The sequence below is a fragment of the Budorcas taxicolor genome, chromosome 21, assembly GCF_023091745.1.
Source record: "Budorcas taxicolor isolate Tak-1 chromosome 21, Takin1.1, whole genome shotgun sequence".
Lineage (NCBI taxonomy): Eukaryota > Metazoa > Chordata > Mammalia > Artiodactyla > Bovidae > Budorcas > Budorcas taxicolor.
The window spans coordinates 61,765,135-61,782,796 of NC_068930.1; the positions used below are offsets into that span (position 1 = coordinate 61,765,135).

General features: G+C 38.0%; 1 protein-coding gene across 1 annotated transcript in view; it reads right to left on the reverse strand.

Annotated features, from left to right (window-relative positions):
* Positions 1 to 17,662, reverse strand: part of BTBD7 (BTB domain containing 7) — a 79,310-nt gene that overhangs the window by 48,648 nt on the left and 13,000 nt on the right. Inside the window, exon 2 of the mRNA XM_052659935.1 lies at positions 416 to 603. Within this exon, the coding sequence (XP_052515895.1) occupies positions 416 to 497 (82 nt within the window). The 5' untranslated portion in view covers positions 498 to 603. The remainder of the gene's footprint in view (positions 1 to 415; positions 604 to 17,662) is intronic.

Consider the following 17,662-nt stretch of genomic DNA (forward strand, 5'->3'; position numbering starts at 1 on the left):
ATATTGTGCTAAAATTTTTACAGACATTTCTGAACCATTCAAGTAAAGCTGATTTTTGTTTTTATAAAGGAACATTAAAAAGTTCAAATAACTCATTTTTATATTAAATAAGGAATAGGGAAAAACAGAGCAGATTATTCATTGTAAAAAAATGCTAAATTTCTATGGGCACAACAAATGAAACAAGACACAAGAAACAATCAAAGATCAACTGTGCTACAGCAGCTTGGTTAGGATAAGAACCATATAAGCCAGATTTACACCTGGTAGGAAAAAAACATGGATGTTGCAGAATTATTATATATATTAACTTTTTCCACAGCTCAACCCTCTTTTCATCCAAAAAGACCACTGAAAACACAATCCTATTTATATCCACAAAAGAAAATGAGGCTAGAAAAACTGAAATGGTTACCTATAAAAGTCTGCTGGGCTTGAGAATTTCCCCCTACCCTCGGGGAACATGAATGAGGATAGCTAGATGCATTAGCACCCATTTTCTTCAGTCACTCAGGCATTCCATCTGCTGGTTCTTCAGAGTATGATCCCAGAGGCCTTTACGAACTTTCAACCCTGGATCCAGTAGCCTCTTTTCATCCATTTCTTGATATGAAACAAAAATAATTTTATTGTTTCAAATGTATCTCAAATTGCACAGCTAAAAAGGAAAAAGTTATTGAAAATGACTTTTATTTGCAAGTAATGACATACTGTCAAATTCACATGCAAAAATTTCAGAAAATGTAATTAAACAGCTAAATTTGACTTATGAATCCGTGCTACCTGCAATTTTGCTCCAGAAAATGTACCAATTATATACATTCTAAGAAAGCAAAAAGTACCACATCAGATTTATTCAGGCATTTTGCTGAAAGAGGGGGAAGGAAAGATAGTTCAAACTAAATTATCTTTAGGCTACTTGTTCTGTAACAATTTTGAGGAAATTATAATACATACAGTGAGGAGACACAAGGAAAAACAAAAACTTTGATCTTTCCTCCCCATAAAGTCCTGAAATAAAAACACTACTTTCTTTTACCTGATATTATGGCTTAGGAAGGATAGGGCAGTACCAGTAAGAGATAATTTTAACAGTTATAGAACGAATTCCACATTACAGAACCTTAACTCTCAGAGCTGCAAGCTGAAGATACAAGCACAAAGAGAAGAAATTCTAAGAGAGAAGAGTGTTAATAGGATACTTCTAAATCTTTATACCATCCAGATATATAAAATTTATTTGACCAAAAGCAATAATGGTTTAAGAGAAAACACAATTTAAAATCTATTATTGGAACTGTTAGGAAACCAGTCAGTAGGCAGTTAATATGCCCTCATAATGAAGGATGAAATTTTTTAACAGTTAAGAGTTAAACACACACATCACAAAAACCCTGCTGGAAAACAGAATTACGTCAAGATTCTCGGCATTTATTTTCATTTCTGCTACACAGTGTAGGGGCTTCGCTGGTGGCTCAGACGGTAAAGCGTCTGCCAGCAATGCGGGAGACCCGGGTTCGATCCCTAGGTCGGGAAGATTTCCTGAAGGCAATGGCAATCCACTCGAGCACTCTTGCCTGGAAAATCCCACGGACGGAGGAGCCTGATAGGCTACAGTTCACGGGGTCACAAAGAGTCGGACACGACTGAGTGACTTCACTCACTCACTCACTCACTCACATAGTGTAACCTTATGAAATCAAATTTAAGAAAATCACTTAACATCTGTGCTTTCCTTCAATCTTTTCCCACTATGATCATATGTAAGTTTGTTTATCTAATACGTATAGAATTACCTGCCTACAGTGTTCAAGAGGAGACTGGGAAACTCTGCTAACTAGATACTATGCAAAGTAGCAGTAACTTCAATCAAATCATATGCTCATAAGTAAATTTAATTTCCTATTTGAAATTTACCTACCACAGAACACAGCACATTAGACATTTTGTATATATACATTATATATGAAATATATATGTATATATGTAATATATATATTATATATAATGTAGAAAAGGCAATTTTTTGTGATTCATTTTGAATGCTGTCAATTTTTATAAAATAGAAACTAAATCTTCTTGTGTTAATTTCAGTTCAAACTTCAAAAAACAGTAAGTTTAAATAACGGGCTTCCCTCGTGGCTCAGTCAGTAAAGAATCCATCTGCAATGCAGGAGATCACCTGTAATGCAGAAGACCGGGCTTCAATCGCTGGGTCAGGAACATCCCTTGGGGAAGGAAATGGCAAGTCACTCCAGTATTTCTGCCTGAGAAATACCATGGAGAAAGGAGCCTTGTGGGCTACAGTCCATGTGGTCGCAAGAGTCAGAAACGACTTAGCAACTAAACTACCACCACTACCAAAGTCTAATTAATAAATCTTAGTTTTTGAATTCCTTAAAAGCTTCAAGATTCTATTGCATTTTTACTGGTTCTTTAAGAGAAAACAGGCTTTCTTAAAAAAAAATACAAATCAACTTATTTACAAAACAAAGATTCACAGACATAGAAAACAAATTATGGTTATCAAAGGGGAAGGGGAGGGATAAAGGATTAACAGATACACACTACTATATACAAAAGAGATAAACAACAAGGATTTATTCTATAGCACAGGGAACTATATTCAGTATCTTGTAGTAACCTATAATGGAAAGGAATCTGAAGGTGTACACCTGGAACTAGCACAATGCTGTCAATCAACTATAAATATTACAACAAAAAAGAAAGAAAAAACAGATTCTGGAAGCCAAGTTTGTGGTCTTATTTTCAAGTCAAGTCCTATTCTCAGTCACTAAATATTTGTATTTAAAACATAGAAACAGCATAAGCAATCCTATGCGAACAAAGAAGTCTGAAATATACTAAGAAAAAAGTCCAGAGTAAAAATATGCAAAATAAAAGCCTTTATCAAAATGAGAAAAAAAGATTAAAAAGACGAGCTCTGAATATGGACGTAATGGTGGACGATGGAAAGTGCTGGTAAAGTGTCACTCCTATGGTAGCCTTCTTCTCACTTCCTTCTTTACGCATTCTTGAAGTTTCATGTTGCTTCATTCTGTAGTTTTGCTTTTTGATTTCTAATGACTGCAGAGTAAGTTCACTAACACAGCACAAAGTATGCTGAGGAAGCAAACCAAGAACGGAGACTTGCATCCAGACGAAGAAAAGCCAGAGTGTCTACAGAAATGGACAAAGTTAACCTGTTCTCATTCCATCACATAAATAAGATGAAGTTAGCTATCCTCTCATCTGTGCGTGCATGTGCATGCACACACGTGTGCACACACACGAGAATTATCTTCATCAGAGAATTCTGCAAAGTTTGCAGGGACAGAAAACATTTTTACACTGGTCTGTTTAAGACTTAAACCAGGCCAAAAATGATTAAAAAAAAAAAGTGCTCAATTTTATGATTAGCACAATTAGATACTCTATAAGGTATCCACAGAAAGGTTAGAAAACCTCACCAGCCCCAATGAAGACACAAGAACATCCAGCAAACACTAGAGAAGTCACAGCTGAGATACTGATGCTTGGCCATTTGCCACTATAATTAGCACCAGAAGGACAGCTGGGGTCTCTGATGAAGTGATTTGAGACAAAAAAGTCTAAAGGACTTAGGGACAGTGTCTCTTCCTGGCAGCTCCTAGTCAATGGAAATCCCCTTGAAGATGAACTGCTTTGGGTGACATTCATATCTCCTATTAGAGCTCTGAAACTAAAGTACATAGGCCTTGGAAAGACTTGATGGGAGAGACTTTCTGGATCAGATATAATCCTTAAATCCCTCCTGCGTCCCCAATCCCAAATCCTAGGAGTCACTAAAGTTACTAAAGCCATATTTCTCGAAATTCTCAGGAAGCAATTTATTTCTTAGGTAACCAAAAACTCATGCCAAACGGAACACAGAATCTTGTTATTTATTTCTTAATTGAATCTGCTGCCTTTAGACGCTAGAAGTGAGAGTTAATCACAGTCTTAAAACTCTTCAGGGATATTTTCATTCTGGGCCAGCTTTGACTGTCTCCTACATAAAACAGGATGAAATGTAACCTTTGGATGATAGACAGGAAAGGGAAAGGGAGGGCCTCAGGGACTGGGAGAGGCCCACAGGATGCAAATGGGCCTAGAAAGCTGATAAATCATTTTTCCGGAATCACCTTTCTGGGAGAGCTCCTGCTAATAGTTGACATGACCAATCTCAATCAGAGGATCCAACTGGCTTAAAATAAGCTTCAGTGATTGTAGCATATCCAACTATGGGAGAAAAAAAGTCATGCTGAATGCAACAGAAAATTTACAACCCAATGAAAAAGAATTGAGAACGAAAATCAATCTCTCCCCTAAAACCCCCCTCCCCCCAAAATCCCTGGAGAGGGCCAGCATTTCCAAAGAGTTTTCCGAATGTTTTAGAAAATGCAGAATTAAACAAAGCTATACTTTTCCTTACTTCAGAACTTTTTTTTAGCACCTTTCGTGCTAAGGTGTATTGTGAACCTCCAAAAGGAAGTATTCAGTTTAATCTAAAGGAGCCCTTTTGCCCCACAGAGCAGTAAAACAGACTTGCATAACACACCTGGAAAACTCTGACCTTTGGCATAGAAATGTTTTTACCTTTTAGGCTGCAGACAGAACAATGAGTGTCAGGTACAGTAAGTCCCATACATGAAAGCCTTCAAGTTTGTGAACTTTCAAAGATGCGAATGTGTGTTCCATCACCACTAGGCATGAGTGAAACTGCGCCTTGCCTTCCATTTCCTATTGCCATCTATCCTTCAGCTCTACCATCTCCCGCCTCCTGTCCCTCCACCAGTCAGGACTCTTCTTGCCTGTTCACTTGATGCCAGCCTCTGTATGCCAGCTGTTGTACTGTACCATTGTGCTTCTCAAGGTACTGTACTTGAAGACTTAAAATGCTTTATTTTTGTGTTTTCTGTGTAGTATCTGTGTGAAAAGTATTATAAACCTATTCCATATTCCAGTACAGTACTATATAGCTGATTGTGTTAGTTGGGTACCTAGGTTAACTTTGTTGGACTTAACGAACAAACTGGACTTACAAATGTGCTTTTACTGCATCTGAGATAGTTCTCTCTCATAACTAATTTATCACTCACATGGGAGAAGTACATTTAACTTCTATGAATCTCAGTTTTTAGAAACCAAAGTTGAGATGTATGGGCCACATGTATAAAATAAGTCAAAACAGGGTTCCTAAAATTCACTGAAGTGTAAGACTTATTGATTTGTTAAATGAGGATGGGGAAGGGAGTTATTTCTATAATAAACGTTATTGTTTCAATGAAAAAAATGGGCAACTGAATTTTGAATTTTAAGTATGTTTTCCACTTAGTCCGATTATTAGGTATAATTATAGAAGAACAGGAACGTGGGACACATGTGACTATGAAAAACAATTCATAATTAAAAAGAAATGCAAAACTATAGTAATATTTCATCTCTGTCAAATCTAAGAGGACTACATCATTCAAATCAGGATACGTGAGAGTGAAAAAGGGTACCACCCAGGCCTAATGAGGCAAAGCAGGATGAATGGTAGCTTCTATAGTCAAATCTCACATTTGTAGAGCTAGAAAAAAAGTTTAAAAAGAAAAAAAACAAACCTAAAAGTTAAAACAATATGATTCCCTATGTCCATTTTCATTCCCAAGCATGTTTTACCCAAAATAATAGCTATCATTTATATACCAAACTCTGCTTAGAGCCTTTTTATGTGTTAAACCCACTTGATTCTCCAAATACCTCTCAGATAGAACCTTCAGTTCTATCCTCGGACACATAAGAACAACAAAGCAAAAAGTGTGAATAGTAAGTCAGAAGCAGTCAGTAAGACCTTTGCCTTTTGAAGGCATCTTTAAATGGATAAGATCAAAGTGGAAGGGGGTTTAGACCCTTGTCTGGGTCTCTAGCAGAGGTTAAGTGACACCCAGTGGGGCAAGCTGGATCAGAGCAGCTTGGCTCAGCTATCCCCAACACCAAAGCTTCTGTTGTCTTCTTCTTAGCAATCAACTGTACTCCCCCTAACTAAGGCAGCTCTAGAAGCAGCAGGATAAACTTTCTCTAGCAGGTAGTACTAAGGGCATACAAACAGAGGGTGGAAAATGATTATGAAGCCCTCCAAGCTCAATCAACTTTTATGGTGAACGGTGCTGTTTGGAACTTTTGTGTTCACAGTAGGAAGACTAGTTTTGAGCCAGGCACACATTATTTGAGTGAACAAATGAAATCACTTTTCTAACTGGGGACAACCGTTTTCACTGCTGGTTTAGTGGGCTTTCCTGGTGGCTCAGACGGTAAAGAATCTGCCTGCAAGGCAGGAGATCTGAGTTCGATCCCTGGATTGGGAAGATCCCCTGGAGAAGGAAATGGCAACCCACTCCAGTATTCTCGCCTGGAGAATCCCATGGACAGAGGAGCCTGGCAGCTCTAGTCCATGGGGTCGCACGAATCGGACACAACTGAGCAACTAACACTTAGTGCTGTATAGAAAAGCAGCTCTGGATGATATGGAGAAGGCAATGACAAATCTGAGTCTAGATAGGAACCTACAGAGGATCAGTAGAGAGAACTATAGCTGAAATCAGAAAACATGTTCAAAGCAACTGAATTTGAAGGAAAAACATGGAATTTCTCATACACTTAACTCAAAGACAAAGTTTAGATTTTCTGACACCAACTCAGTGAATGTTAAAAAACAAAATACAAGGGCATATTTCTTGTTGATGAGTTTCTGTGGGCTCCCCTAGAAAACCTGGAGAAGAAAGGAAACGTCCTGGTGAAGCTGACAGTGAGCCTGACACTATGGTTGCAGACGGAGAAGGAAAGAACAAGAGCAAAACAGAAACAGGAACGCAGCCTTCAAAGGCCCCTCATCTGGGGCAGTCTCCATAAGGACAACTGTACCTTCTGATCATCAGGAGAATCAGCATGTGAATGGTCCTAGGAATTATTCAAGTTCTCATAAATAGGAAGATAATAATGGTTTAGGGGCTGGAGTTAATTTTGTACTAAAATTCTATTTTTCCTCCCATCGCCCAGAGTAAAAGAGTCCGAACAGATATGAGGGAAAACCCACTAGTTTATATTTTCAGCCAAGAGTAAGACATACAATATGGCCCTCACCTTAATAATGGTCACTCATTTCATTCTGACAGGCTTCTGCCCATCAGAATACCTCTGATACTCACAGACTCTTTGTTAGGATGTCAAATGAAGAGGTATTTCTCCTCCTAAAAGTCTCCTGAAGTTCACAGTTAGAAAGAATCTTGCAGACATAAGTCCTAGTAAAGAAGTAGGAACTTCTCACACTGTAGGTCTGAGGATGAACAAATTTTAAGAAACCTCCATTATGAAAGACCCCTCTTACAGAGACAACACCACCTCTTAGGTAAAGTGAGAAGCAGAAAGTCAGACAAAACTCTTCCCCTCCTAAGGATTTTATGAGGCCTTTCTTGGATAAATGATAAAATATTTTCTCCTTTCTTTCCTCAACCCCACTGCTTATCCTGTGCCACTTACTTGTAGCTGAAATGCTAGACGAGAATATTACAGTCCAAACAAATCAGACCAGAACACAAATTCTAGGTCCTGTTTATGTAATACAAGTCTACATCTTAAAACACTATTCTGCATTTGTTTAGGGCATCTATAACAAACAAAGATGACCCAGATGAAGTCTTTATCACAGAACACATAGTAAACGCTTACCTAATTGGTGAGGGAGGCGGTGGAAAGGAAGAAGTGGGAAGATGATAAAGTCGACTTTGCAATGTGGTGGGCAATGCTGTGAACCAAGAAGAAACACAGGACAAGCAATTTGTGGGTGAAATGGGAGTAATAAGGATAATGGGCTTGAGGTCCCAGAAAGACACACCAAGGAAGACATAATGCAAACAGAGAATACATTAAAGGAGAAATCTACAAACAAGAGTTTCCTAACATAGTTGACCTTCTGTATCCACAGGTTCTGCATCTGCAGACTGACCCAACTGTAGACACAAACTGTTCAGAAAAAAATTCCAAAAAGTTCCAAAACGCAAAACTTGAATTGTACACATGTTCTCAACTATTTACATGGCATTTATACTGTATTAGTTATTATAAGTAATCCAGAGATGATCTCAAGTATATGGGGGATATGTACGTGTTATATCCAAGTCCTATGCTACTTTACGTACGGGACTTAAGCATCCACAGATTTTTCTATGTGTGAGGATCCTGTAATCCACCCCCCTTGGATACTGAGGGATGACTATGATATTTTCACTGCTCTAGAGGCTTAACACTTGAACATATAATACAGCTTTATCTCAATATGGTAATTCATCTACTTCTGATGGAAGGTATCATTTATAAATGTCCTGTCAATGTTTGCAAAAGATAACAAAGAGTCTCAGAACGACAGAAGGACTAATATTATGTGATGCTACTTATATGAGGCACGTAGAGTAGTTAAAGTCACAGAGACAGAAAGAATAATGGGGGTTGCCAGGGGCTGGGGTGCCACTGGCGAAAACGAAAAGGTCTGGAGATGGATGGTGGCGGTGGCTACACAGCAGCGTGAATGTACACTCATAACTGGTTCAATCGGTAAACGCCATGTTACCTGTATCTTTAATCATAATTTTTGAAAAGTAAATGGAAAAAAGACCCACTAAGACAGGAAAGCAATGACATGAGTTCCCCCTTTTTACATTCTTCTAATGACTGTAGCAGAAGTATCTTCTAACAGGGATAAATAGTTTACAAAACACTTTTCCACACATGAAGTCATTTTATTCTTATATCAAGTCTTCAATGTAGAGAGGACAGGTTTCATCCTCTCATCTCTGAATGAGGCAGTTAAGGTAGAAACACAAAGCGACTTATCTAAAGTAAAATATTGGGTTGGCCCCAAAATTTTATCCATATAGTAAAATGGCAAAGCCAAAACTAGATACCAGTCATTCTGATCCCTAATCTAGTGTTTTTCCCCTCAACAAGGAAGCATCTCAAAAGTCCTCAGTCCTGTATCAACCTTTCTGATGGGAATAGCCATGTCTTCCTTATGCTTCTTTACATCTAACTGCACTGTTGATTTTGATACGGTTCTTAAACTGTTTAACTTCCTACTTTATCACCCAACTACGGTTAAAGGACAGATCTTAAATTAATCTCTAGTGCTTCGCATTGTGGGTGAACAATAAAAAAGTTTACTGATTGTAGATTCCACTCCATAAATATCAAACCCCTTAGCATGCAAACACCAAAGACAATTACAACTATGGCTTTCTATTTTCACTTTTTCCTATCACTTGTTTTTTCCTCCTGCGCAGCAGTTACTTTTGTAGTTTCTGTAATAAAGGAAAGAAAAACATAACAAAAGTAGAGAGACTAGGAAGACAAAGCTCAATAATTACCAATTTGTAGCAGTCTTGGAGAAGGCAATGGCAACCTACTCCAGTACTCTTGCCTGGAAAATCCCGAGGACGGAGGAGCCTGGTAGGCTGCAGTCCATGGGGTCGCAGAGAGTCGGACACGACTGAAGCGACTTAGCAGTAGCAGCAGCAGCAGTCTTGTATCACTATATCCCAACCCACTTTCTGTCTAATCTCTCTGGATTATTTAGAAGCAAATCCCAGACAGCATATTATTTCATTTGTAAATACTTCCTCATGAATCTCTAAAACAAAGGATAGCAGAGAGCAACTATAGTACCATGATCACATCTAAAATTATGAATAATAATTCCTTAGTACAAACTTCCTAGGACAGTGCTGACATTTTCATCACTGGTTTATTTTTTCTTAGTTTGTTTGAATCAGGATCCAAATAAGGCCCATGCATTGTGACTGAATGACTATGTCTCTTAAATTTTCTTTAAAAGGTCCCTCCCCAGCTCTTTCCCCCTTGCAGTTTTTTTTTTATCATTGAAGAAATCAGGTTATCCGGTTGTTCCCCAGTCTGAATTTGCCAAATGTATCACTATGGTGTACCTTAACATGTTTTTCTGATCCTTGTAATTACAGTAATTGACAGATCTAGTGACTTAATCAGATTTAGGGTCATTTTGGTACTTTTAAAGTTTGTCAAGATTGCTTCACAGGTGGTGATGTATATTTCCAACACAGGTATTAAATGTCTAGTTCTCATTCTCAGTAATCACCAACTAGAACTATTAATTCACTAGGGGTTGCAACATGGTAATATTCTATCATTCCTTCTTTATTCTTTGGCTAAAACACTTTTGTAAGAGAAACTCATCCATCAACAATTCCATTGTTTGCACAGAAAAGTCAGAATAAATGATTCTTTACCTTTATTTATTAATTTTCTTTAGCTTCAAAATCACTACAGTGACTGCAACCATGAAATACAAAGACTCTTGCTTCTTTCAAGGAAAGCTATGACAAACCTAAACAGCAAATTAAAAAGCAAAGATATCACTTTTCCAACAAAGGTCTGCATAGTCAAAGTTATAGTTTTTCCAGTGAAAGTGAAGCCGCTCAGTCGTGTCCGACTCTTTGCGACCCCATGGACTATAGCCTAGCAGGATCCTCTGTCCATGGGATTTTCCAGGCAATAGTATTTGAGTGGATTGCCATTTCCGTCTCCAGGGGATCTTCCCAACCCAGGGATTGAACCTGGGTCTCCTGATCGTAGACAGACGCTTTACCGTCTGAGCCACCAGGGAAGTCCTGTAGTCATGTACAGATGTGAGAGTCGGACCATAAAGAAGGTTGAGCGCTAAAGAATTGATGCTTTTGAAATGTGGTGCTGAAGAAGACTCTGCAGAGTCCCTTGGACAGCAAGGAGATCAAACCAGTCAATCCTAAAGGAAATCAACCCTGAATATTCATTGGAAGGACCACTGTTGAAGCATACTTCGGCCACCTGACACGAAGTGTCAACTCACTGGAAAAGATCTTGATGCTGGGGAAGACTGAAGGCAAAAGAAAAAGGAGGGAGCAGAGATGGTTAGACAGCATCACCAACTCGACAGACATGAATCTGAGCAAACTCTGGGAGACAGTGAAGGAGAGGGGCGCCTAGGAGTGCTGCAGTCCATGGGGTGGCAAAGTATCAGACATGACTTAGCAACTGAACAACTAATTTTCAAAACAATTAACATCCCAGCATTTCTCTAAAGATGATCAGCAAGTTAAAAACAATTGTGTTCACAGATTTAGACATATTTGATGGGTTTCAATTATTTGTAGTTATCCCTACTGACACTCAAATTGTACCATATTTGGACAGTGGAAGCTTATTCAAATTAGCTCCCAAGACTTTGTAACCATTGCTAGTTGTCTCAGAGAGCTTCTTTGCTTTCTAGGGTTATACCTCACTCTAGGCATATCTTATCTTTTTCTTGTCTTAGACCTGTAATCAGCGATCTATTTAAAGGAGCCCTAATTCCCTTCCTTTCAGTGGGAAATGGTATTTAGAAACCACAATCTGGGTGCTAAGGGGTGCTGACTGCCTTTTTAGTACACAGAGCTAGAAAATGTCATATACATGTGTATCTACACACACATACATACATGAGTATATACTGATAATTCTAATCCAAACTCAGGTTTACAGAGTTTTAACTTACATCTCATTAGCTGTACATCTGTTTCTCCTTTCTCGCATGCCAAAACCCTATTTTCAAAGCTGCCTTCATAACTGTTCTTTTACCTCACAATATACACACAATAGCCAAGATTTAAAATGTCAACACTATCACCAACAATATAATAAACAAAAATCTTTCTGAGGGGCAATTCTATTTTACCCTCAGAATTACCCAACTCAAGATACCTATACATTACGGTGTACGTAAGTCACTTGGAACAGTCTGCTTTGGGTGATTACATCACTAACTGGAAGTACACTTTTATTTCACTTTTGACTTTTAGGCACTATATTTTTAATTAATGTTGTTATATATGTCTGCAAAATGTTTAGATGAATCTAAAGTCAAAACCATAAGAAAAGATATACTCAAAGATATACTCTTCCTGTCTACTTTAACCTAGTCTCTCCCTATCCCACAGGTAACTTTAATAATATTTTTATATAATACCCTAAATTCCCTCTCTTTTGGCTACTATCCACTGGCTCCCTACTATAAGCAATACTGAAATTGCTAGTGTCTTCTTCCTCCTATCTCAATCCTCCAGTATCTAATTTTAAGTAACATTTATTTACAGTTGGTATCTACAAAGTAATCAGTGAGCTCTTCTACTTTTCACATAGTCTTCCTACATATTTGGTAATTAAGCTCTATCTATAGAATTTAATAATAAAGTACTACATACAATATTGTCTCTCAATTTTAGTTTTACCAGTAAAATTTTAATGTTCACCACCAATTCAAAATACTAGTTTAAGAGTGTTATTCAGAACACAAGCCCATAATCCTTTATCAGAGAGAAACCTTTGGAGCCAAATATATTCTAAAATTCAGACTCCTTTCCTTCTCTTTCTCTCTCTTTTAAAAGAAAATAATATGGTATATGAAATATTTACTGTATACTATGGAAACACCCCAGAGAGGTTTGTCATATTATCCCATATTTTGCAAAATTATCATCCCCTATTTTGCAATAACATATATTAAATATTTAGACTAAGCTATGTTACTTCAGGTTAGGTTTTGTTGTCAAATCAATTCAGGTCATATTATTAGTGTTTGCCATTACATGAGTCTCCCTTAAAAAAAAAAAAAGGCTTTCAGTACTTTTAGAATTTCAAATTATGAATAAGACATTGTGGACCTTAAGATCATGTCTAAAAATAGTACTTTCCTTACCTACCTACCACCAATAAAAGGCCAAGTCAGAAAACATTTTTACTCATTTTAAGTAAAGATACCTGTTAAATTGCATTTTATTATAAAATTAAATCGTGTTACTACAAATAGAGATTATTTGTTCGAGTTTGGCTTAGGAGCATCTTACTAAGCCCATGTGGCCTTTTTCTAATATAACCTATTGTAATTTAAAACAGCTTGTTAATCTCCTGCTGCTACTTTTTTCTTCTATTAAAAATGAATTCTTAAAAAGGATATTTTTAAAAGTACATCCCATTCCACCAGTCTATGCAACATTCTTTTAAGGATAACAATTAGAATTTTTAAAACTAGAAAATGAGGTGAAAAATGCTGATAAACGAGGTGAGCCTGGTTCTTAGACCTCTCACTATAGTGCAGATTCAGACTATATATTCTTGGTATTCTTAATATTTCTCATTATAAATAATTTCTTAAATAAAATGTCTGCTTTTTAATGCATATTCAGCATTGTCTGAAATATGTTAAGCCTTAGTTTTTGAAATGATTTTAAAAAGATAATCTTCAGGGAATCAGGAACGTAGGAGTAATCACAAGGGAAACTATTGATCCTCATTTTAAATAGGTTAAGAAAACCAAAACCAGTGAAAGAATGATTAAATGAGATACTAAATTATTAGAAATAATGTTAAATGTAGCAATTTTCTCATTTATGAAAATTAAATGTACATTTAATCTTCAAAATTATTATGCACTCAGATGTGCATTAAAATGTAAAATTAATATCAATATTTAAGTAGGTTAGACTAGAATAGAAATGGCATTTGGTGAAAATAGTCAATAAAAAACAAAAAGTTGAAGTGAACCATGTTACAAATATTTTACCCCTAGACATCAAGCATGTGAATTATTCTCAATTTAAGCACAATATTTTAGGGGGCTCTTTCCAAATTTGACAATTAGCTACAGGACTTCCATATTATTAACGTAATTATTTTTCTCTATACCCACACATTTCCTTTGCATAAAGAACAATTAGTTTTGTTGAATTTTAAATCCCTAAATATTTATTCAATGCTTATGTTTAACTGTTGCAGGAAGGGGGATCCCTTCCAGGGCACGAAAGTGGGCTCTTGTCTAACATTCGGAAATGAACTGTCCAAGGAGACACATGTGTTGACAGAGTAAGAGATTTTATTGGGAAGGGGCACCCGGGCAGAGAGCAGTGGCATAAGAGAATCAAGGATAACTGCTCTGCCATGTGGCTTGCAGTCTTGGGGTTTTATGGTGATGGGATTAATTCCAGGTTGTCTTTGGCTAATCATTTTGACTTAGAGTCCTTCCTGCTGACCAACCTGGACAGCATATTAAAAAGCAGAGACATTACTTTGCCGACAATGGTCTGTCTAGTCAAAGCCATGGTTTTTCCAGTAGTCATGTATGGATGTGAGAGTTGGACTATAAAGAAAGCTGAGCGCTGAAGAATTCATGTTTCTGAACTGTGGTGTTGGAGAAGACTCTTGAAAGTCCCTCGGACTGCAAGGAGATCAACCCAGTCAATCCTAAAGGAGATCAGTCCTGAATATTCACTGGAAGGACTGATGCTGAAGCTCCAATACTTTGGCCACCTATTGCGAAGATCTGACTCATTTGAAAAGATCCTGATGCTGGGAAAGACTGAAGGCAGGAGAAGGGGACGCAGAGGACGAGATGGTTGGATGGCATCACCGACTCACTGGACATGAGTTTGAGCAAGCTGTGGGAGGTGAAGGACAGGGAATCCTGGCGTGCTGCAGCCCACAGGGCTGCAAAGAGTGGGCCATGACTGAGCAACTAAACAACAATCTAATCTAAACAGAAAACTAATCATGCTATTTGGTGACAGCACATACGCACTGCCATCAAACAGTGTACACCCACTGCCCTCTTCAGTTCAGTCCAGTCACTCAGTCGTGTCCTACTCTTTGCGACCCCATGAATCGCAGCACGCCAGGCCTCCCTGTCCATCACCAACTCCTGGAGTTCACTCAGACTCACGTCCATTGAGTCCATGATGCCATCCAGCCATCTCATCCTCTGTAGTCCCCTTCTCCTCCTGCCCCCAATCCCTCCCAGCATCAGAGTCTTTTCCAATGAGTCAACTCTTTGCATGAGGTGGCCAAAGTACTGGAGCTTCAGCTTTAGCATCATTCCTTCCAAAGAAATCCCAGGGTTGATCTCCTTCAGAATGGACTGGTTGGATCTCCTTGCAGTCCAAGGGACTCTCAAGAGTCTTCTCCAACACCACAGTTCAAAAGCATCAATTCTTCGGCGCTCAGCCTTCTTCACAGTCCAACTCTCGCATCCATATATGACCACAGGAAAAACCATAGCCTTGACTAGACGGTCCTTAGTTGGCAAAGTAATGTCTCTGCTTTTGAATATACTCTCTAGGTTGGTCATAACTTTTCTTCCAAGGAGTAAGCGTCTTTTAGTTTCATGGCTGCAGTCACCATCTGCAGTGATTTTGGAGCCCCCAAAATAAGTCTGACACCGTTTCCACTGTTTTCCCATCTATTTCCCATGAAGTGATGGGACCAGATGCCATGATCTTCGTTTTCTGAATGTTGAGCTTTAAGCCAACTTTTTCACTCTCCACTTTCACTTTCATCAAGAGGCTTTTTAGTTCCTCTTCATTTTTTACCATTAAGGGTATATATACTTCTGATGTGGATATTGGTCAGAAAAGTTGCAAATTTACATTCCTACCAACTCTGCATGAGAACATCAAAACTCTGGTCATCATTAATGTCTGTCAATCTGATGGGGGAAAAATGATCTCATTAATCTTCATATTAAAAATTATAAGAGAAACTGAATCTCAATGTATTTACTAGCCTCTTTATAATCTTTGGCTATTATTCTATGTAGCTGTTCTTTTTATTAATTTGTGACACTTTTTAATGTTAAAATAGCAAGGCAGAATATTTATATTAGTCTCTTAAAACTATGTGGCTTTTGTCATAAGTGTTTAAATTTTTTATATAGTCACTTTTTTCAAACTTTTCTTTTTGTAACACCTGGGTTTCACATTCCCTGCTGTAAACATTTTTACATCAGATACAAAAAAGTTCTAATTTTTGTCTTCTCCAAATTATACTATGTAGGTAAACACACTCAACCACAGCAGAAAGCTGACATCAGATAGAGAGTTTTACAGCACAGCTATTATTAAGTAATTCAGTCTGCTAATTTTAAGAAATTTATTAATTCCTAATATGAAGATAATTAAATTAACTGGTGTTGCCTGGAAACAAAATGGATATTTTTTCAAATTAACAGAAGGATGCTTTTGGGGAGAAGAAACCCAATTAGTCCTATCTATTCATATGTTGTTTGCTGAAGACATCTGGACATCCAGTGTCAAAACTGTAGGCATCTTTCCCTCATCTTTCTCCACTATAACAAAGTGGTTCACCAATCCCACTGCAAACCACTTAGACTAAGTCACAATTTATTATCTTCCTTGAATTGTCACAAATCAATCCTGGTCTCTCCTTCCAGTCTCATTAATCCAGCACACCAACAATGAATTAATCTAACAGAGGTTCAATCAAACATATACAATAAGTACAAACTCCTGGCCACAAAACTATGTAAAGTATTTTACACTTAAAAGTGCCAACTATGTGCCCTATGCTAAGTGTTGATGGTTATAGTTATGAACAAAGTATCTTGGTTCTCATATTGCTTACAATCAAGTGAGAAAAATGGACATTGAAACAATATGTTGTTGCTATTTAGTCAATAAGCAATGTCCAACTCTTGGCCACCCCATGGACTGTAGCATGCTAGGCTTCCCTGTTCTTTCACTATCTCCCACAGTTTTGCTCAAACTCATGTTCACTGAGTTGGTGATGCCATCTACCCCTCTCATTCTCTGTCGACCCCCTTCTCCTCCTACCCTCAATCTTTCCCAGCATCAGGGTCTTTTCAAATGAGTAGACTCTTTGCACCAGGCAGCCAAAGTATTGAAGCTTCAGCATCAGTCCTTCCAATGAACATTCAGGGCTGATTTTCTTTAGGATTGACTGGTTTAATCTCCTTGCAGTCTAAGGGACTCTCAAGAGTCTTCTCCAGCGCAATCTGAAAGCATCTATTCTTCAGCACTCAGCCTTCTTTATGGTCCAACTCTCACACCCGTACATGACTACTGGAAAAACCGTACCTTTGGCTATACAGACCTTTGTTAGCAAAATGATGTCTCTGCTTTTTAATATGCTGTCTAGGTTTGTCGTAACTTTCCTTCCAAGGAGCAAACGTCTTTTAATTTCATGGCTGTAGTAACTATTGGCTGTGATTTTTGAGCCCAATAAAATAAAATCTGTCACTGTTGCCACTTTTTCCTCTTCTATTTGCCATGAAGTGATGGGACTGGATGACATGATCTTAGATTTTTGAATGCAGAGTTTTAAGCCAGTTTTTTCACTTTCCTCTTTCAGTGTCATCAAGAGGCTTTTTCCTGCCATTAGGGTGATAGCATCTGTATATCTGAGGTTGTTGATATTCCTTTTTTTTTAATTAAAAAAATTAATTTATTTAATTGGAGGCTAATTGCTTTACAATATTGTAGTGGTTTTTGCCAAACATCAACATGAATCAGCCACGGGTGCACATGTGTTCCCCATCCAGAACCCCTCTCCCGCCTCCCTCCCCATCCCATCCCCCAGGGTCATTCCAGTGCACCAGCCCTGAGTGCCCTGTCTCATGCATCGAATCTGGACGGGCGATCCGCTTCACATATGATAATATACACGTTTCAATGCTACCCTCTCAAATCATCCCACCCTTGCCTTCTCCCACAGAGTCCAAAAGACTGCTCTTTACACCTGTGTCTCTTTT